At 42.8% G+C, this 22,591-nt stretch overlaps 1 protein-coding gene across 2 annotated transcripts in view; it reads left to right on the forward strand.

Moving 5' to 3' along the window:
* The window catches only part of GXYLT1 (glucoside xylosyltransferase 1), a 96,213-nt gene extending 73,845 nt beyond the window's left edge, over positions 1–22,368 (forward strand). Inside the window, exon 8 of one of the 2 annotated variants that reach the window (XM_074375019.1) lies at positions 21,888–22,368. In XM_074375019.1, coding sequence (XP_074231120.1) covers positions 21,888–22,157 — 270 coding nt within the window. In that variant the 3' untranslated portion in view covers positions 22,158–22,368. The remainder of the gene's footprint in view (positions 1–21,887) is intronic. The other variant, XM_074375020.1, reaches the window with a different exon arrangement.
* Positions 22,369–22,591: the final 223 nt, after the last annotated feature.

Genomic DNA, 22,591 nt, shown 5'->3' on the forward strand with positions numbered 1-22,591 from the left:
TGGTCCTGCCCGAGATCATCTGCTCCCTCCATGGCGTGTGTGCTTTGAAAGGACGGGTCAGAGATGTGGCCCACACTTCTTGGATGGTTCATTCCCAGCTTCTCCTTCTATCTGTACTTTCCTCTTCTTTTTTTCCTGTTTAAATTACATTCAAGTTTAATCTGAATATGATGAGACTGACTGAATTAGAGAGAATCTCAAGATTTGAAACCAAAAGCCATAGGTTCTTGTTGCAAACCTGCTGCTTATGTGCCTTTGATCTTGGCACATCACTTAACTTCTCTCAGTGTCCTTTTTCTTCCCTGTAAACTTTGGGCTAACTATGCCGTTGAAAGACAGAAGTGACGTCATGGGTCTGAAAGCACATCATGAAGGTAAAGTCCTTGACAGGAATTAGTTATTGTGGCTGCCTCTGATTTTTATGATTTTTTTGACTTGTGTCTTTGATAGTCGTGACCGCTGTTCAACCAACAGTTAGGTAGTCGTTGGTCCCTTGCCCAAGAAAGTTATGACCATCAAAAACAAACTAGCTTTTTAGTCCATGGAAGGGCTTTTCTTAAAGTGAAAGTTCCTATTTTGAGTGTCTTGTAGTGGCTGGGGGTCCTGCTGGGAGTGGAATTTAAAGTCCTCTTTAAAACTCTCCAGGGAGATGGGCCTCCCGTGGGCTCTCTCCCCCGGAGGAAGAGGGGCTTTGACGGGGGTGCCAGAGGGATACACCTGGGCCTTAAGGCTCAAAGGCAGGTCGTTCAGAGTGGAGGTGGGGCTAGCAGTTTACATCCTCCGAGGTGCTTCTCCTCCCAGACTGCTTCTCTTCCCTGTTAGCCCATGAGGCTGCTTCCAGCTGGGTGCAGGTGACTCGGAGGGACTCTTGCCTCCAGTGCGTGGGGGCTGGATAACCACAGAATTTAGCAAACACACCTGGATGTCCCTGAGAGAGTCTTATTAATAATGATGCAAGGATTGACCTAGTGGTGTGGGTTAGGGAAGGCCTTTCTCTTCTTCAACATTCCTTTTCTGTAGATCTTTCCATGGAGTGGAGGAACTTCAAAAGCCAAGTTCAGAGGATAGACCGAGGGGAAGAGGCTATGGAAATCTCCCAGCCTGGGCTTCTGGTGCAGGCGCACCAGGGTCGGGCAGTCCGTGTGAAGCTCCCGCCAGGTTCTTAGCGTGACCAGCAGTGGACGTGTGACTGGCCTGGACTTCTGTCTCCCTCAGGGTCCCAGCTGGAGCTGGGGGCTGGCTGTGATAGATTGGGTATCAGCTGTCCTCATTTCCATTCCATTTACTGCAAGTTGTACTGGGGACACCACATGAATAATGATTATAAGAGCTAACGTTTATGGATCACTTAAAAAGCAAGTTTGCTAAACATTTCACATTAGTTCCACTTAATTCATACAACCATTCCTCCAGGGACGTCATTATTGTGTCCATTTTGCAGATGAGGAAGCTGAGGTCTAGAAGGTAAGTGGTCAAGTCAGTAAGTGGCAGATCTGGACTTTAATTTGGGGTCTGCCTCTAGAACAAGCTCTTAACCAGTCATAAGCCCCGCCCTGAAGGGGCTTACAGACTCTTGGAGACAGTGAGCCATGAAGTAGACTCTACTGTAAAAAGCCCCGGGGTGTAGACATATCCTCGTGGCAATAGGAGCACAGAACAGGGGGAGTTCCCCGCCCCAGGAGTTGCTGAGAAGCTGGTGGAGATGGGACATTTCTAACCTCCTCTCAGCCTCTCTATTGGTCTGGCTTCTACTAGCTTCCCAAGAAGCTGGCTTTCCCTTACCCGTTCCCTCAGTCTGGTTAGGCTACTCCTCCCACCTCCCCTTAAAGGGGGGAACCGCTTGGGACTTGGGTGCATTTCCTTCCGCTGTTGGTTGCCTGGAAATTGATGAGGCGGTGGTCACGAAAAAGCCAAGTGACCAGAGACACTTGTTAAGTCTCTCAGGTAATCTCTGTGAAAATGTCTTGACACGTTCCACTAGGAACGCCTTTGCATCTAATTTCTACTGAAACTCAGGGATGGAAATAGATTTTAAATGCTTGATCATCCTCCCAGGCTTAGAAAAATGAGTTACCAAAACAACAGGAAAAACAGACACTTGCAGTAAAATTGGGTCAACTTATAAAGTTTGTCTTATAGAAACCTTTACATTGTTTTTTGTTTTATTTTTTAAAGTAAGAATGAGATCGCTGGAAAACAACTGATACTTTAGGTCAAAGCATGTCATGTAGGGTTCTTGTTAAAAATGCAGATACCTGCACACAATCCAGGACCTTTTAAATGAACATTTTGGGGGGAAATGGGGTCCAGGAATCTGTATTTAAAAAAGATTTCAGGTGATTTTTTTTCAAATGCCAACTAAAGTTTGAGAGCCACTGCTTTAAGTTAATTAGTTGATCGGTCCAGCTATTTAGTATTTAGTAAACCCTGTGATCTGCCGTTCACTGCATGGGTTACGAAGCCAGAGCCCTCTATTTTAAGTACCCACAATTCAGCTAGTGACACGCAGGGAGGGTTCATGGAGAAGTCAAGCTGTTTAACCACGCTAGGAATTCTGGAATCTCTTGGCTGACTACGGAGGTGTGCAGTGAGGACCCGGTAAATAAGCTTCTTGGATGAAATGCTGGAGAGGACTGAAATGGCATTTCGAGAAACATGGGCGGGTAAACTCTCATAGCAGGGTCAAAAGTGAGTCCTGAATTCTAGAAGGATCCAGAGGGCAGCCAAGGAGCTCAGCCTGCTTGGCTATTTGGTATATTTGGTGCTGCCCAGCAAGCGTCCCCCAGCTCGGTGCCAGATGCCAGGGGAACGTAAAAATCATGGAAGAACTGGGCTCCCCTTTTGTGGACATTCTGGCTGTGTGAGAACCTTACCCCACCGGACGAGAGAGAAGCAGCTGCCACAGTAGCGATGGGAAACCACGAAGGGCTTTCGATTTGCATGTAACCACAGGCGTTAGTTCAGTTCAATGAGCCGATAAAAATTGATTTTCTCACGGCCTTGACTGGTCGCCATACTGAGTCGCCCAGGTGATCGACTGGTTCAGCATCTCACAGATAGAGTCACAGAGTTCAATGACTCGGTCACAGTCTAAAAAATAAATTGTAGAAATGCTGTTTTTTCCCTTTATCAAGTTTCTACTAATCTAAGAAAGTTGCAAGTTTGCTAGTAAATGGGTAAAAGTCTCCGATTCGGTGGCATTGGCCAACACTTGGTATCGGGTAACTGTTAACTCAGCTGAACTTTACCCAGATTTGACTTTGAGAATAGTATGAATGATAACTAAAGAAATTAGATATATTCTACTTTTCATTCACTAGGTTAGCTGGTTGGTTTTTTTTTTTTTTTTTTTAATCTTCTGTAACCATCTTCAAATTTTGTGTCATTATGCTGTTAACTGAAGGTTGGGATCCAATTGTGAAGGGCCCTTGATGCTAATCCCAAGGATGGCTTTTCTCTAAAGCATCATTTTTGCCTGAATTGCCAGACACCGTTGGAGATTTTCAAAGTCTGTATAGAAAACAAACACACTTAGCTTTCGAGCATGATGAGAACTCTCAAATGATATTAGTCCCACTCATATAGCATTAGTGAAATCCCTGTCATTAGGAAATGTTATTTTATAGAAAAAAGTTGATAATAGGATACAAAGATGCTAATATGGTTAGGTGATGAGCTGATAATGGGAGTTTTTTTTTCATATCAGTGATTTTCATTTGTCACCAGCAAAGCTGATCTCCCTAATATGATATGATATTATAATAAAACCCAGGCAGAGAGTCAGCAGTGAAATTTATGATGCAAAAGAAAAGTCAATAGCGTTATAAATCTTAGAAACTGATTATATTTCAGCTGTCAATGTTCTTGGGTGGAAAAAAATCTCCTTTAATTCCCATATCTTAGTCCCATTTACTTTAGTGATACCGAGCAAGGAAATGAAATAGATTTAAATCTTTATCTTAAGGATAACTTTAATGAGTGACAGTCCATCCCTCATGCCCTGGTGGCTGCAGCTCTGCCACCTTCCCTTGGCTAAACTCCCATCCAATTGAGTATACATTTAAATGTGAGTAGTTGGCAGGGTGTAGTCAGCTGAATTTAATTCTATGAGATATAAACCTAGTTTTCTCTGATACAATGGTTTTAAGTAATGACTGGCTGCCTGGAGGTGTGGGACAATCATTTCAGCATCCTCAAAAGATTATGGGCTGGCTTGTGTCACTGACTAGGGAAAGCAGACTCTTCTTTTCAATGACAATATAGTGTGGACAATGAGAATTTTTAGAAAAGAAGCTCCCTGGGTGGGGAGGGGAGGTGGGTAAAGCAATGAGATTCATTCAGACCACCCAATCATCCAACTACAATCTCCCGACTTTAAACAAAAATATGTAAGAAATTCACATGGAAATCATGACTAGATGGTTGCTATGACTATCAGTGTATTGGAGAAATTCTCAAAGGGACCTGGCAATCCGAGCAGGCTTTTTCTTGTTTGGTGGCACTAACAGAATGGAAAATGCAGCAGCAGGAATGTTAAATGACAGCTCTCCCTCCTGGCTTACAAATTAAGGAAGGGTAAGTATATAAAAGTTGCTCTCAACAATATGACAAATACTGTGTGTAATAAGATGTGAAAATCTTAGGGCAAGTCTAATTTCAGTGGCTAATGCATGGTCTATAAATCCATTTTTCAGCATTATTAATACATAGCAGCAAACATGAAGGTGATGAAGATAGGCTGCTTGGCGAATCTGTAGGTATAGTCCAAGAACTGGGAGATACACCATTACTGAAAAAAGCCTTAAGCCTTGGCGTTCTAACATATAACAAGAGCTGCTGCAGTGTGCAGTGCAGAGGCAGGCGGATCTGTCAGCCTTTCATCAGTCTTTTAAAGAAGTTATATATTGGGGAGGCTAGGAGAGCTTCGTTAGAACCTTATTTCACCCACTACATGTCAGGGCTAAGTCACCCAGAGAGAGGTCCCGTCCTTTGAACTTTCATAAATATTTTCACCCTCAGAGTTTCCTAAACTCTTTATAAAGCAGATTCCGTGGTTCTGCTCATGTGTGTAACTCTTGTTGGCTTCAGACTATGGGAGCGAAAGCTCATGCATTATGTTTGCTGGACCACATCACTTCATGAGATAGTCACTCACATCGTTTAGGGCCAGAGAGCTCCCCTCCTTCCTTCCAATGAAAGATCTGAATTTGGCAAAATTCCCACTTCTGCACTGAGCTCTTGGCTGGGCTGAACTTGGACTTGATCAGACTAAGCTTGGGTCAGAGCCCCGCGGTGCAGTTTTCTGCTCCAGGTAGGGAAGAGTTGCTTGGAGCAGGCAGTAAGAGAGACAGCCCCAAGGAGGCGAGCAGAGTCTTTTCCGTAAAGTTCCAATACATCTTCAATTGGACCGTTGACTTTCACCCAGTTTAATTTCCTGCCTCCCGTTTGTTTAATCTACCCCTGTTCCCTAACTACCCGGGCTGAATCCGGAAGTTCTTTTGGCTCCCGGTTATCTGCTCTGTGTTGGCCTGCGGCCCCTCCTGCTCCTGTGTCCCTAGGCTTGGGACCTCATGTGCCCACGTGCACTCAGATACCGCTTTAACTCATTAGGTACTAGAGCCTGCTTCTGGTCAGTTTTGCCCCAAGAAATGTGGCAAATGGGCCAGAACTGACTCGCCGTGCGTGATGAATATGTAGGAGTTGGCTCCTGGCTTATTTGTCAGGTATGGGCTTTTAAGAATTTTCGAAAAAAGATACTTGATGATAATAGGGCTGCTTTTTCAGTTTTTCATTTTCTTCCATCAACATCATGTCCCTTAAATTGTTTTGATATATATATATACACACACACACACACACACGTATATACATATACATATATAGTATAAGGAAATGTTAAAATTCATTCCCCTAGTAAGTCTCTACCTATAGACTCTTCCCAGACAAAGCACGTGTCTGGCATTGCATCAATCTACCCACTTAAACACAGCACAAGATGAAGGGAGAGAAGGGTGGAGGTTGGAGGAGGAACCAGAGAAGGAGGGAGCGTGAGCCAGCGCTGTGCATCCCAGCCTTATGATAACTACAGGGGCTCACTTATTCTGAGTACTGAGCACCCGCCATGCATTTTCTCAATCAGTCCTTGGAGCTGCTGGTGAAGTCCATTTCTGTTGCCAATTTAGAGGTAGAGAAATCGAGGCGTAGTGATTGTCTCAAGGCTCCGCAACCAATAGGTGTGGGTATTTAAATTCAGATGGGAGGGTGGAGGGTATAGCTCAGTGGTAGAGCCCGGGCTTAACAGGCATGAGGTTCTGGGTTCAATCCCCAGTACCTCTGCTAAAACTTAAAATAAATAAATTAAATGAATCAGAACTGTCTGACAGCAGAGCTTGAACTCCTAATCATCTTGTTAAATTACTTACACATTTTTATGAGCTGCTTGAAAAATATTTAATGACTAAAATTTACTGAGAATTCAATATGCCCTTCCATAAATTTATATTCTGTCTATTACACATAGAAAAACTTGAAAAAAATAGCTGTTCTTCTACCCGGAAATGGTCTAATTGCCCTCTGCCTGAATCAGGCCAGCCCTGTGAGTTGTTTGACCAGTAGAATGAGGTAGAAATGACACTGTGTGGTTTCCAAGGCAAGATCATTAGAGGCTTTGTTGCATGAAAAAGAGTATGAAAAAAATATATATGTATGGATGTAATGGAATCACTGTGCACCAGAAATGAGCACAACATTGTAAATCAACTATGTTTCAATTTTTTTTTTTAAGAAAAAAAAAAAAAAGATGAAGAAGCTTTGTTGCGTCCATCTGGCTCTTTGTAATGCTCCTTTTTTGAGGTGCTACCTTTTGCAGTCACCAAACAAAGAAGCCCAACAGGTTACATGGAGAGTCCACATGTGGGTGTTTCGGTTGATAGCCTCAGCTGAGGTCCCGGCCAAGAGCCAACCACAGGCAGCCACGTGAGTGGGCCATCCTGAAGGTCCCAGCCCAGTCAAGTCCCCGGATGACTGTGGCCAACTTGGTGCTCCAGCTCACAGTGGGTGGAGCAGCAGAACCCCTGGTCAACCCACAGAATTATGAGAGAGGATAGATTTTGTTTGAAGTCTCTGAGTTTTGGGGTGGCCATTATCACTATGACACAATTATAGATAACCGGAACGCACATCCTTTGTGACAGCATGCCATTGGTATGCTGCACAGAGCGAAGGATTGTGTTCCTATTGGTTCGAGGATCCCTGGCAACAACTCTGTAGCTCGGTGAGGACTGAAGCCCACTTTTGGGGACCAGGAAAGCTTCGTGGGATGCTTCCTATTGTGCCACATCCCACGCATACTGGCTGTCTCCAAATCCATCCTGGTTCCTGACCAGATTCTTAACTGTCCCACCAGGGCAGAAAAACTCCTATGAGTTGCTGTGGAAAGTTGAGTTAAAATGTACCCATAGATAGATACACACACACACACACACACACACACACACAAAATATATAGATGACCTCAAATGAACACTAGGTATCTGGGTGACATTTGAAAGAAGCAGCCATTTGGATTTTTCTCTTGCAAAGACAAGATACAGGCTAAGTGATGCATCGGTAAGTGCCTTTTGTGGGCATTCTTAATAGCTCCAGTTTATATGCCTATAATTCTAACACGGGCTTTCAGAACGCAATAAACAAAGAACAAAGTGCAACCGTTTTATGATATCACTAAAATACTGCATATAATTATTGTCTAGTAATCAGAATATTTTAAAAGCTACTTGATTATAATGAGTGCTATGTTTTAAATGTTTGTCTTCTTTCAACATTGGTTCACTTAAACAGAAGGTTTTAAATGTATTCTTTTAAAAACATAATTGAAACCTTTCATCCTTGGCAATATTCTTTCGGTTATAATGATAACTCTTCTTTTTTGAGCACCTCTGTGCCCTACATCTTGGTGCATCCTTCCACAGTCTTGCAAGGTAATCATTACCATCCACTTTATAGATGGGGAAACTGAGGCTTAAAAAGTTCGATCACTTGCCCAAGGTCACTCGGTTAATAAATGCAGAGCTGGAATTTGAACCACAGTCTTTCTGATTCCAACGCCATATACTCATGCTGCGTCTTCCATTGTCCTTCTAAAAAGCTTATGATTCAAAAGGCAATTTATAATAAAGAGCCAGACTCGAATTGTGGCTTTAAAAGCATTGCCTGCCCTTTCAGGTATAAAACATTTTGTTAGAAGCAATAATAGCGTGATTATAGCAAATGTCTCCACCTTCACTGTTGCGGCTGTACATGGGTCTAGGTTACAAGTTTGAAATTTTACTGATTATTGGCGCATAATTGGCTTCGTGTAGATGATAAATGTATTCCTGATTGATTATCATGACTTGGTCATATTTGAAATGTCAAAGTAGAAAATTGAATTGTCATATTATAGCATGTTCTCATTCAAGCACCAGATAAATATTACAAATGATGATTTTCCACTGAGGACTATATAAAGAATTTATGGAATATTAATAATACTGTTATCCACAACCTTCATGCTTGGTGGATGACCCCAAACTGAAATCATGTTTGACTTTTGAGGAATAAACCTTAAGGATGATCTGCTTTAACTCACTTCTCTGCTGTCTACAGTTTTATAGTGTAACTCTTCCTAAGGACAAGGCTTGCCTCCCTTAGAGAGAATTGGACATTTATGACCTACTTGACAACCCTTTTTTTTTTTGCCTCAGCCTTTTACTACCCACCATGCTTTGTGCCAGCCAAGATGTCCTCTGGGATGAAGTCAGATCTTTGCAGAGGATGGAGTGGTTGCCCTGAGCCAGTCTAAGCTCGGTCCCCAGTTCTAAACATGGCAAAGACCCCGACAGCCTTAGCAAATGCTGCTGTACCATCTGCAGAAGCTCAGCGTTCCCATTTCCTCACAGCTCTGACCTCCTTGCTCTCACTGGGACACTGGGGCTCTCTTCCCACAGACCAGTTAAGGAGAAGAGTCTGGGAGAAAATCCTGCAAGGTAATAGGCTGGGGCAACAGTTCTTAGCCTGTGGGACTCAAGCCTCTGCTTCAGGCCCTTGAAATGATTAAAGAGATTTTCAAATTCCCCAGTGCACTGAGCATGGTCTGTAGCCTGAATAAGCCACAGGATTTAACTACTTTTTAGATCCATGTAGATTGCAGATACTGCTGTGCTTAATGAAATACTGGTTATTTTAAGATAATACTGAATTTATGTTACCTTTCAACAATAAGCATTTTCCTAACAGATACTAAAAAATAATGTCATAGAAGATGCATGGATTTTTTTGTCCTCTCAAATTATCTGAAGTCATCCTCTGGGCCAAGGAACCATTTGTTCAATCCCAGGGGCTCTGGAGAGCTTGGAGGGCTGCTAGGAGGAGGCAGATCCTGCTCCTGCAACCGTGCTAGTTGATGAGGCAGTTGAGGAAAACATGTTCCAGTGTTTTTACTATTTCTTTGATCAGACTGAACATAGATGCTCCCTAAATGCTCCAGATCTGCTCCAGGACTGACATTTTTAGGTCTACATGGCATAAATCCTAAATATTTTCCAAATCACAATTTCATTTTATGCTTTATACATAGTACATGCTCATTAAATGCTTATTAATGTTGACGAAGAAGCTCCTCCACTCTAAGTACGCCTGTCTTCAAAAAAAATCACTGTTAATCATATTCCTATTTGGGAGAGGGAGCATCTCTGAAGTGAATGGAGTCTCCCTGGGTTAGAAAGGAAGGGAAATCAATGCTTCATTAATGTTATTGAAAATGTGTCTATTCTGCTCCTCTTTGACATTCAGAAAAGAAACAAAATACATTTTAATTTGAATCAGCCACCTGGCTTTTAGAGGTGGCTTCTTACAGGGCTTAATTTCAATCTCTGGGATCCATTCCATTTCCTTTCTGACTCATCTATATGTTTGGAGGAGAAATGCTGAAAGGGTGTGCATCCCCTTTGACTCGGAAACATGCAGTAAACATGAACCCCAGGAAGTAAGTGTTTTGCAAGCCATCATGTTCTCTCCTTCTTTGTGTTCTGTGCCTGATGTTTCTTCAGTTATTAGTACCAAGGTTAAACTAGTTCCATAGTTAAGCCACATAATGGATATACCCCGTTTTGGCTGTCTCACCTAAGAGCCCAATAAACATTTATAATCTTGCTTTTATGAGAAACACCAAACAGCTGACTTTGTGACCAAATCTGCTCAGAGCTGGTACAACTCTTGCCAGACTTGCAGTGTCCCTGGGTCACCTTGTAGTTAGCACACACATTTCAAATGGCAGAATGCAGACCAGTGTCCTCAGACATTAGTGAGCTTCAGAATCCCCCAGGGACCTTGTTAAAATGCTGAGTGCAGCCCCACTCTTCTAGATTACAGTTCATTGGCTTAGGGGTGGGGCACACTGAAACCAGCCACTTTTGAGTCATTCTGATGCCCGTGAAGAGCTGCAGGTGTGGCAGGGAAGATGGAAACTGGTGCTTTGGAACACGACCAGGCTTTGGAGGGAATAGGGTTTCAAGAGTGGGAGCCAGCATGAGTGGAAGTACGGAGGAGAACATTAGTTGGAGGTAATAAAGCGTGCAGTCAGGAGTGTGGGCTCTGTCTGACAACCTGGATCTGCGTCCCGCCGCTCCACCGCCACCAACCTGTTAGACTTGGACCCCCTCCTTCACCCTCTCTGGTCCCCAGCCTCCTCATCTTTAAAATGGGATAATGACAACATCCATCCTCCAGAGTGAATGAGAAAGCACAGTGAATGTGCTCTGCACCAGTCGGGGCTTCGTAAATGCTGGCTTTTCTCGTGCACGTGCATACATGAAGAAGATGCATTTAAAATTTCTTTTTCTTCCTGTCTTTGTAGAATTTATATTTTGAGAATTTTCCTTTTTTGTTTGTTTGTTTTTGTTCTGAGAGTCACCAGGTCACATGGAGAAGTAGGAAATACCCAGAGTCTAGTGAGAGTCAACATATTCTTTTGGAGGGGAAAAAGCCCCCAATTTCCGGAAGTCACGTATTTGGACAAGAGAGCCTGGGCTGAGCCCGGGAAAGGCACGGGCCCCAGGTCAGAAGGACTCGAATTCTGGCTTTGCCTCTTGCCTGCTATACCGTTGTGGGTAATTAGTCAGGACCCCTGTCCGTGCCTCAATTTCCTCATTAATAAGTTGAGAGGATGCCAAGGGCCTGTGCCTGCAGAGCACGGTACAGGCTTCTGAGGAGGGTGTGGTACCAGCGCCCCTGCGCCTGCGCCTGACTCCCTCCGCCGTTACTAACTGTGCGACCGTGAGCCCCTTATGTCACCTTTTTCTATTTCAGTTTCTTCATCTATAAAGCGGGCGTAATTATTACCAGACCTGTCTTAATGAATTGTTATACTCATAATAAGCAATTAGTACATATAAAGCAATTAATACATAACAAAATGCTTAAAATAATGCTTGGCACCCACCCATGCGTGCCTGGCAAATGTCAGCTGATGTCAAATTGATGGATTGGCAATTTGGGAGCAAAAATATTCCTTTTAGGGAAAATCTTTCTTATTGGCAGGATTTAAGTTAGTCTCAAGTCCTCACCAAGGACACCCCTTATCTTTCACTATTTCTCAGGCTGAATCTTTTCTCTCTGAGTGAGCTCTCCTCACTGTCCTCTCAAAATTCCAGCACCCTTCCTGAGAGCTTAATATACACCAGGAATTCACTTTTCTAGCACTGTCCCAGCTCATCTTCACCACAGCCCTACAAAGTGTGCAGTAGCTTCTCCACCTGAAGGTCATGTGACTGCTCCAAAAGCACACGGTGTTCACCTCTTTGTTTTGCTCTCTCATAAGCCTTCACGTCTGTCCTACCCTCTACCCTACCAACCTCAATGTCTCTCTTTTCAAACTCTCTTCTCTGGGTGATCTCTCTTGGCTTTGAACTTCTCAGAGAGCACTTGCTTCCTCTCCTGGACCTCCCATTATCCTCTGTCTCATCCATGTATGTCTTTCTAAGAGACTGTAAGTTCCTTGAAGAAAAGGTCCACAATGTTTCCCTAACAGTATGGGTTTACGTCAGGCACCGGCTGCTAATTATTTGTTTAATGGAATGTTAACATGCATGTGTATGAGTTTGCTGCAGCTGCTATAACAGCATATTACAGACTGGGTGGCTTAAACAACAGAAATGTATTTTCTTACAGTTCTGGAGGGTAGAAGTCCAAGATCAAGTTGTCAACAGGTTTGATGTCTTCTGAGGTCTCTTTCCTTGGCTTGCAGATGCCTCCTTCTTGCTGTGTCCTCACACGGCCTTTCCTCTGTGCACACACATCCCTAGTGTCTCTCTCCAAATTTCCTCTTCTTATAAGGACACTGGTCGCACTGGATTAGGGCCCACTCTGATGGCCTCGTCTTAACTCAGTTACCTCTTTAAAGGCCTATTTCCAAGTATGGTCACATTGTGAGGTCCTGAGGGCTTAGGAGGACACAGTTCAGCCCATAACAGTATATATCTTTAAAATAGCTCACAGATGTACTGAATGTGAAATGCTGGTCAACATTTAGAATTTCTATAAATGTATGATCTCATGTAAGTGTATGATCCCTATATGAGACATGCCTTGAAAATACCTCAAATGATACATTGAGATACCCTCAATGTATCTTCCGTGTGGGGAGATTTAATGAAAATTAATTTCAGAATTTACCAGGCTGATTACAATAATTTCCAGGTGTCTAACAGGTAAGCTGATGACAGCTATGTGGTCTGCCTAATACAGCCCATTGGAGGTTTTTAAATAACATTTATTTTATACAATTAGTTAGCTCATATATCCCAGATCAATAAGGCCTTGCTACCCAGCCCCCTTGCTACTCCCTCCCTCCAGGTGTCGCATCAGCAGGTGTGAATCAAATTAGTAATTGGTGATGGAAACTGAATGCAATCAATTACACAATTTTGAGCTGTTCAAATTTAATTCCATTAAATTATATCATGAAACTGGTCCATCATGAAGAATTGAAAATAAGATGGAAAGAAGCAGGCATAAAAGTCTTTCTCTGGGAAAATACAGGGATGAGAGAGGGTGTAAGAATATGGTCTTTTCAGGTGGTTATAAGTACCAGCTACAATCACATGACCTGTTACAGAAACAGGGGCTGCAATTGTCATGAGCATTTACTTAAAAAAATTTGTTAAAAACTTATTTTAAAAAAAGAATATGGTCTTTTGATTCCTCCAGGCCTGGGTGTGAGTCCTAGCTCTATCACTCAGTAGTATGACTTTGGGCAAGTTTTTTAACTTGACGAATGCTCAGTTTCCTCGCCTGGAAAGTCTGGATAATCATGATCGCTGCCTATGTGTGTTGTAAGAGTTAAACGAGATGATGATGGGACAAGCAATTGTCCGGTACGTGAAAAGCACAGGAGCAAGGACTTCATCTCTTCTCTTCGTTGCTGTATCCCTGGTGTTTACAACAAGGCTGGAAAATGGATGTGCTACCTTTTAATAAACAAACAAACAAACAAATATTTTAATAAATGAATTGATGAATAAGTGAATTAACAAAACCAAAGAAAGAGCTCCCACAGAACAACAGTGAAACAATTTCCACGGATGAAAGCAGTGGTTCTCAAGTCTGAGTGCACGTTAGAATCACTTGGAGAGCTTTTGAAAAATACTGATGTCAGGGCCTCATACCTGCAGAACTTACTGGTTTGCATTTGGCCTCTAGTGTGGAGACTATTTTTAATAGCCTTTATTATCTTCTAATGTACTATTTAATCAGTACATAGACTGTGTAATCTTATGGCATATATAATATACTAAATGCAATAATATAAAAATAAGTAGCATATTTATTTTTTATAGCTGGTCTGCTCTCTCTGATATGTAAGCTTCATGGTGCAGAAATTTTTTATGTTTGGTTTCCAGCCATATCTGAAGTGCCTAGGTGCCTAGAACATGTTTGACACAAAGTAGATGCTCAATAGTAAACAAACATATAAATAAATAATCATGGTATATTACTCAAATAATCTGTAGGTAGCTTAAGCTTCTTTCTTTTTTATGTAACAGAGTTTTTTAACACCTCTGTAGTGGTATGATTCTTGTACATTAAACCGCACATATTTCAGATGCACAGTTTGATGAATTTTGATAGCTGTACACACCCATGAAACCACCCCACAATCAAGACAGCTAACATTTCCATCCCTCCTCAGGAGGTGCAAATTTTGAATTCCCAGTTTATCCCTTCCCACCCACTTTACCCCCTGGTAGCCGTAAGTTTATTCTCTATGTCTGTGAATCTGTTTTGTAAATAAGTTCATTGTGTCCTTTGTTAGATTCCACATATAAGAGATATCATATGGTATTTTTCTTTCTCTTTCTGACTTACTTCACTTAGAATGACAATCTCTAGGTCCATCCATGTTGCTGCCAATGGCATTATTTTATTCTTTTTTATGGCTGAGTAGTATTCTATTGTATATATGTATATACCACATCTTCTTTATCCAGTTATCTCTCGATGGACATTTAGGTTGTTTCCATGTCTTGGCTATTGTAAATAGTGCTGCTATGAACATTGGGGTGCATGTGTCTTTTTGAATTATATTTTCCTTCAGATATATGCCCAGGAGTGGGATTGCTGGATCATAGGATAAGTCTATTTTTAGTTTTTTGAGGAACCTCTATTCTGTCCTCCATAGTGGCTGCACCAATTTACACTCCCACCAGCAGTGTAGGAGGGTTCCCTTTTCTCCACACCCTCTCCAGCATTTATCGTTCGTGGATTGTGTAACAGATTTTATTGCTCTAACAGAGATGTAAGGTCAATCATTTGGTGCTAGAAGGTAGACTGGAGGGGCTATACCAGTTCGGGGCAGGGGTTAGATAATGGAAAGCCCAGAGAAGTCTGGGGGAAGACCCAGAGCAGGGGCACTTGTGCTTTGCTTCCCAGGACCCCCTGCACCAACCGGGTCCCCAGTAGACAAAGAATGGCAGAGTAGTATACTGAGACAGAGAAGAGTTGACAGGCCACAATCATCAAGTTTCCTCATGCTTGAAGTAGAGAGTTTTCTGTGTCATTAAGAGGGGTACAGCCACTTTCTGTACCTGAGGGGGCTCGACATCCAGACAAGAAGGATGCAGGTGACCAGTGTGGCCATGGTACCCAGGGAGCAGGGCGGAGCCTGCATGGTCAGCAGCAGCTGCAGTGCGGTTAGTGCCTCAAGAATGAGAACATCTGGCCAGAGGTATTCGTCATGGACACACATATGACCGAGGAAGAAGGAGGGAAAGATGTTATCTATCAATGACAGACGGTGGCCCCTTCAGCCTCCACTGACATAATCTCTGGGCAAAAAAAAGGGTTAAAAGGAGGCTGTGAGAATGCTGAATTGATCGAGTTTTCCTGGAAGTGACTAGACAAAGTTTTCTGCTTCAAGTGAAATGAAGTCTGAGAGCTAACATTGGTTGGATTATAGGGAAACAATTTTCAAAAATTCTATTATTGTACATCTGAGTTTGTAACTGCAAAACTGATGCCCACACAGTAGCTGCCTTATAACATTTTGTCATCATTTCGTACTTGACTCATGCCTGTGTTGGGTTTGGCGGCCGTGCATCACACCGTCTTCACAGCCTCACCATCAGGGTAACACCCACATGGCTGACATGCGTGGACGGCTGATATGTGGCCCAAGTCAAAATTCCTGCCAGTATCTGGTCACATGAGCTTCCTGGGTCTCAGGCAGAGCTTCCTCGTGCGTGTAGTAGCTTCCAGATAGCAGCATGTTGGTTGGTCTCTGTGTTGTGCGTCAGCTTCTCAGTTTATTGAATCTGTTTGATTTCCGTGGCCAATCTTTCCTCAAACTCCCGGATGATTTTGGTGGCTGTAGATTCAGGGACCTGGACCGGAGCCCAAAGATGATTCTAGAAGGATAGTGATCTGGCTTCTCGTGCAAACACAGATCTGACCAGAAAATCTTTTGATTGTTCCAAGGTTCAACTCTTTAGATTGGCATTTAAGAACCTCCACACATCAGTTCCCAAACATTCCGTCAAGTACACACGAAAGTCTTCTATTTCCTCTGAGTGCCATGCTCTTTCCGCTGCCTCAGTTGTCTTTTACATCTGCCCCTTTACTGCCTGAGATGGAAACTGCCCACTTCATCATCCACTCCCGTTCCCCCTTCAAGTGCCAGGTCTGGTGTCACCTCCTTTTTGGGAAAACTTCTAACTTCCCTGGGCAGTCAATCACTTACTCCTTTGGGTTCCCACAAATTTGGCACACACTTTCTGTAAAGCATTTTGTTTTTTAAACTTTGTTCTCTATTTATTTTTGTACCTTTCTTCCATAAGTCTGGGAATTATTCAAAGGGAAGGATTCATTGTGTTTGAATTATTCCCAGTGTGCCATGCATCTTTTTGCGTGTGTATGTGTGTGTGTGTGTGTGTAGAATCCCCTGCGAATCATACGGCCCTGGAGTCTTCTTCTAGAATGTGACATGATCATGTCTGGTACATTTTGAATTGTTCTGAGCACAACTCTGTTCCTACCTGAGTCTCATCAAGGAAGCCTTGGTCCCTGAGAGGTTAGATGAGTTGTTCCCAAAGTGTGGCTCTCAATCCAGCAGCATCAGCATCACCTGGGAACTTACTAGAGATGCAGATTCTAACAAACTGGGAACAGAAGGAATATACTGCAACATAATAAACATACAGGACGAGTGCACAGCTAACACCACACTCAACGGTGAAAGACTGACAGTTGTTTCTCCAAGATCAAGAACAAGACAGGGGTGCCCACTTTTCCCTACTCCTGGTCAACATGTTACTGGAAGACCTAGCCACAGAATTTAGGCAAGAAAAAGAAACATAAGGCATCCCAATTGGAAAGGAAGGAGTAAAACTGTCTTTTTGCAAATTACATATTTTATATAGAAAACTCTAAGGAATCTGACTATAATTAACACTGTATTGAATATGAAAAGTTGCTAAGAGGGTAGATCTTAAAAGTTCTCATCACACACGCACACAGGCAACTATGTGAGGTGATGGATATGCTGACTAATCTAATTGTGGTAATCGTTTTGCTATATCTATCGATCAATCAATTGATCGATCAGTCAGTCAATCAAATCATTACATTGTACACCTTAAACTTAGACAATATTACAAGTCAGTTATACCTTAATAAAGCATTTCTTTCTTAGAAATGTGAATCCTTGGATTTTACCACAGACCTACTGAATCAAAACTCTAGAGTGGGCCCAGGCAACATGTGTTTCCACATGTCCTCCAGGGGGTTCCGCCCAAGACCCACTCTAGGTATCTCGGAAATCACCGAGGCAGGGAATTGGGGTTGGCAGGGAATGGGGAAGGTTGAGGTGGATGGAGGAGTGAACCTGGCTTCCCAGTGCCTCTCACTAAGACGCGGGCGCTAGTGAAATCCCGTCGGGTTGAGGTGATTCACTCTCTTGTCCCCAAACTGTTGCTGCCCTGACAGATTTTTGCATCCCAGCATTTTTGCTAAAATTAGAGCCCTCGAGGAGGAACTATAGAGCTGTGCCATCTCGCCAGGGATGAAGCCACCCTGGTGCTTTGATGGATAGAGTGCGATCAGCGGCGCGTGAGAACTGGCAGGCTCCCGGGGGTCCCACGTCGTCAAGGCAGCGCCCGGGGACGACTCCGCAGGGAAGAGCTGAGCCCCTCCGCCACCCCGAGGAGATGTGCTGTGCCACTCCTGACAGGCGGAAAGACAAGGAAGTGAATGTTTTAGTATTTTATAAATCATTTGGAGGAAATTATGTTTTATTTATATTCATTTTTGAATGTATTTGAATTTTTATTACCGATATTTTTCAAAGATGCAAGCTTTGGAGGCAGTCCTGGGGGAACATGCACCTCCAAAGGATGTGGCAGGGGGGGTCGACCTGATTGGCTGAAGGGGTGAATATTATTCATATTTTAAAGAGCAGTCTGAAGTTGGCTTTCAAAGGGACCAAATCCAAGTGAAACTGGAAAAGTTTTAAATCGTTGACTACAAAGTACCTGGTTTTAAAAGGATGATTTAGTAAAGTGAATCACAGCTCCACCTAGGTGATAGGGAGAGGAAATCAGACGGAGAAAACGGAGGAATGAGGGATGAATCTTAATTAAATGGGCTGATTAATTGTGTGGACCACATCATTGGCTCCTTTTTCAGAATCCCCCTTCTCTGGTATAATTGGGTTTGCAGTTGTATCCATTTATTGCCCCTGGACTCAGCTCGGTGACACTATCTCGTCCAGCTGCCTTCATTACTAACGTCAGAGCTACTTCCCCAGTGGGACTGATATGTGGCTACTGGAACCAATCAATGCAGTGGGACAGAATAACTGTACTGGGTGAGTTACAAGGAGGTGCATTTCATGTGGAAGTATGATCAGTGTCTCACTCCTACTTTTATGGCAAAGAACTTTGATGCTGTTGGGACTAAAATGAAAATGAACATTTTAATTTGCAATTTTTCATGTTGTAATTTTGCCTCTACAAACAGAGATATTGGGTGAGTTTTTCCAAGAGTGTTACATTTTCGGATATAGGTTTTCTTTTCCATCATGGTACGAAATTAGTCATGGGGAAAATGTGTCAATAAATGAGGGATGGCGAATGGAGACATTGAGCATTTCTTCTCCAATGTGTCACTGAAACAGGACACAGGCAAATCTTTTAGGGTGACAGATGCCCGCCAGTGCTGGAAGCTGGTACTTCTCTTACAGTATCTGATTTCATAATTCACGTGATTATGCAACAACAACAAAAAATTGTCCAGAGAGGAAACAATGCCTTTGGAATGGAAAGCTAGAGTCAAATAACATTTTTGTTGATGAAAGCTATAAATTAAAAAGTTTTAAACAGGCATTTTGATTAGCAATACTAGCTGTCACTTATCAATGATTACCATGTGGTAAATCATGCCCAGGACTTGATGTTTATTCATTGGTTAATTCAACTCATGTTTAGTGAGCTATTAACGTGTGTCAGGCACTAGTGTGAACTATGATGATTAACAAGCCAGACTCATGTATGCATTCACACAACTTGTCAAAGCAAGTGTCTCCTGTAGTTGACTACTGAGGAAACTTAAGGCTCAGGGACAAAAAGTCAGAGGCTCTGAACTCTGTTACATTAGAATCATCTGGAGGGTTCTGTGTTTGGAAATACTGATGTCTTGGTTCTACCCTAGGTATTAAACCAGAATCGCTAAGTATAGGGGTTGGGGGGGGGACCAGTATTTTCTTGTAAATTTCCATTGGGGGGGGTCTATGTGTAGCCAGGGCTTGGGGATACTGCTGCGAGGTCACCCTGGGCTGCCTGTGGACAGGAAGTCAGGAGAACGCAGAGCATCACTGACGGCTAAACTTGGCATCCACGCGGTGGTGTCGCTGGGTATCAGGAGTCTGCTCCCAGGGCTCATGGATGCTCAGCGCAATCTCTGCTGTAGCCTCTCGGTTTCTTGAGCAGTTCTGTCAAGGTTCCTGGCTTGCAGACAAATACGTGATCCTCTGAAGGCTTTCCACTTAATAGGCTACTAGGCGCTGTGCGGCATGTGTGCTTTGCAATTTCACTTACGAGGTTTGTTGTATATATTCTGGTAATAGCAGTGGCAGAGATAGTGGCAGAGAGAAAGTGCAGCTGAAGGCTCCGCTGGCCCTCTCTGAGGAGAGCCAGTTATCGCTTTGTTTTCAAATAATGCAGTTGGTAATAAGTTTTTGGATGTGTGTGAGCTGTAAATCGTTCTGAAAATTGAACTGAAGATACAATATCGTAAATCTCTTCCTTGGTGGTGGAATATTTATGGGGAGAGCAGTCTAATCAGTTATGTGGGTGTGCTGTGTCTGACGTCTGACTGAATGGGACCCTGTACTGAGGATCTATGCCCTATTAGGAAATTTCTCTAGGTGAGCACACGTGAGCGCGAGTTGGAAGACTATTTTAAGTGGGAAGGATCGGATGATCCTTTAAAAGAATCAAATTGGAGTGCATTAGTGGAGCAGGTAGGGATGTCCCAGCAGCATGGTGCCGGGAAGGGCAAGGAGATGCAGGCTGTGGTCACCTTCCCTGAAGGGCAGCCTCCTCTCCTGTTTGCTGCGTAATTTGGCTCCGTAATCAATGCTTGTTTATTCCAGGAACTCACAATTTTACAGAAATGCACATTTCATTAGATTTGTTTTGAAACTCATTAGCATCACTATAAATACCTCTGAGTGGAAAGTAATGAAATAAAGCCAAAAGAAGTAGTAAAATTGTGGCAAGCTGTGAGAGTGAAGACTCCAGGCTGCAGTATACAACACTCATGATTTTTCTTTGAATAATTATAACAGTTATTTAAAAGATAAAAGTGTATAATGTACTATTTATAGTTTTTAGACTTTTTGGGGTGGGGATGTAGTGAAACACTTTTTTCAAACAGAATCTGATGTGCAGCCACATTATATCGAACAGATCCGAGGCTGAAGCTGGGGAAGTGACCCAAATCTTGGCCTCCTTAGCCTCGAGGAGCATCATCTGCCTGCAGAACCCCCAGTGTACCTCCACCACCCATGGGGGGGGGCCCAACCACAGTTCTACAACCGCTGACCTAGTTAGGACTCTCCCCTTTCACAGTGAGGAAACCAAGTCCAGGAAAAGCCAAGTGGCAGAGAGAAAACAGGCACAGGGGTCTTGAATCCATTCTCGTGCTCCTTCCATCAAACCACACGGCCTATTGACAGAAAAGAGCGTGGTTACTTTGGGAGAGAGAACTCATTTGTCAAGGGAATGTGATTGATTTTCCCTCCTTCAAGTCTTTTCTTCAATTTCACCTTCACCTTCCTAATAAACTCTACCCTGATCACTCCATTTAAAGCTGCACTCTTCCTCTGGCCTCCTTGCACTCCTTGTAATGTTTGATCTATTTGTCATAGGACTTAACATTTCCTTACGTATGATATCATTTACATGATTTGTTTCTGTTTATTGTCTGACCTACCTGCTCCCCACCCTACTCTTCTCTGGAATCTCAGGGTCATGAGGGAAGGGCTTTATTTTTGGGTCTGTTTGTTCACTGATGAACACCAATGTACCTAGAACAGTGCCTGGAATATAGTAGATGCTCAATAAATGTTTGCTGAATGAATAAATTTTATGAAGATTGACTATGTATTTTGAGGTTTTTTTTTTTTTTAACGGAGGCACTGAAGCTTGAACCCAGGACCTCGTGCACGCTAAGCGTGTGCTCTACCACTGAGCTATACCCCCACCCGCAAGACTAATTTCAGATTAATGAGATGGTCTTCCATGAAAATTTTGCTCATGACTATGTATAATCAGGTTTTACTGGGAAACAGAAAAGACTCAGCAAATCTAATTAGTTCTACCATTTTCTCCCTCCCAGTGAAAGGTTATGGCCCTCTGAACCAACACTCCTCTGGGGAAGCTGTGTTAGTTTTGCTTTCGGTGGCATCTGCCTATTGTGGGCATGAAAACAGGCATGATAGGACCAGACCAGTGGTAATTATTAATTCAGGGAGTCCATGAACTTGGATTTACCTCTGGCCAAAATTTAGCATTTTCTTCAACTATAAATGTAGGCAATGAACCCCAGGAGATGTTATCAGCAACAGAAGTCACAGGCTTTTTCTATCATGTTATTGTTTCAGATGTATCAAAATATTTTTATTTTTTCCCATTTCAACATTAAGGTATCTATTACACCTATCTCTAGATATTATTATTTAATGCATTAATAGAGAATCACATATATTATACTCAATGACAAATTTGTTAAAAATATTTGATAATTCGATTTCAATGTATTTTGCTTCCTTTGTAATGCCATGGGTTTTATTTTAGGTTTTCAAAAGACATTATTCTGAAAAGGAGTTCAGGCTTCACCAGATTGCTAACGAAGCCCATGGTATTGTCTGTGCCAGAAAAGGGTGCAGTGGGAGGTCCTTGATGCTGGGGAGCTCCAAAGAAGCAGCCAAAGACCAGACGCATAACAAAAAGAGCCAGCATCCTGCTCCCCTCTCCGGAGTGTTCTCCAGGTACCAAGTGTGGCCTCTGCGGGCTCAATCTCACCAGGAGACTTGGGCCAACCCAATGCAGTTCTGTAGAAACTAGGATTTCCAGCCCTCAAGGGGTGGATCTTGATTTGATGAGTTAAGTGAAGCCCTCTCTGGCTACTCTGTCTGACATTTCAACAACTCTATGAGCATACACACTTCCTAACCCCCGTCCTGCTTAATTCTTACTGCTATTTAATACACTACATGTTTTGGTTATTTTGATTATTATCTCTTTCCCTCACTGGAATGTAAGCTTCATGATGGCAGGGAATTTTGTGTTCTGTTCATGCTGGGTCTTCTAGAATAAATGTGCCTAGAATAATGTGTGGTACACAGAATAAATAAACATTGATTAAATCAATGAATGCATCTTGCCACCTTTATTTTGAACTATGGTGTATCTGTAGGGGAACATGGGCGCCTCTTGGCCTTCTAGCTGATCTTTCTTCCTCGTATCACCCTACTGTGTTGAACAGATTGGACGATTAG

Source organism: Camelus bactrianus, chromosome 12 (assembly GCF_048773025.1).
Source record: "Camelus bactrianus isolate YW-2024 breed Bactrian camel chromosome 12, ASM4877302v1, whole genome shotgun sequence".
In the NCBI taxonomy this organism is placed as follows: domain Eukaryota; kingdom Metazoa; phylum Chordata; class Mammalia; order Artiodactyla; family Camelidae; genus Camelus; species Camelus bactrianus.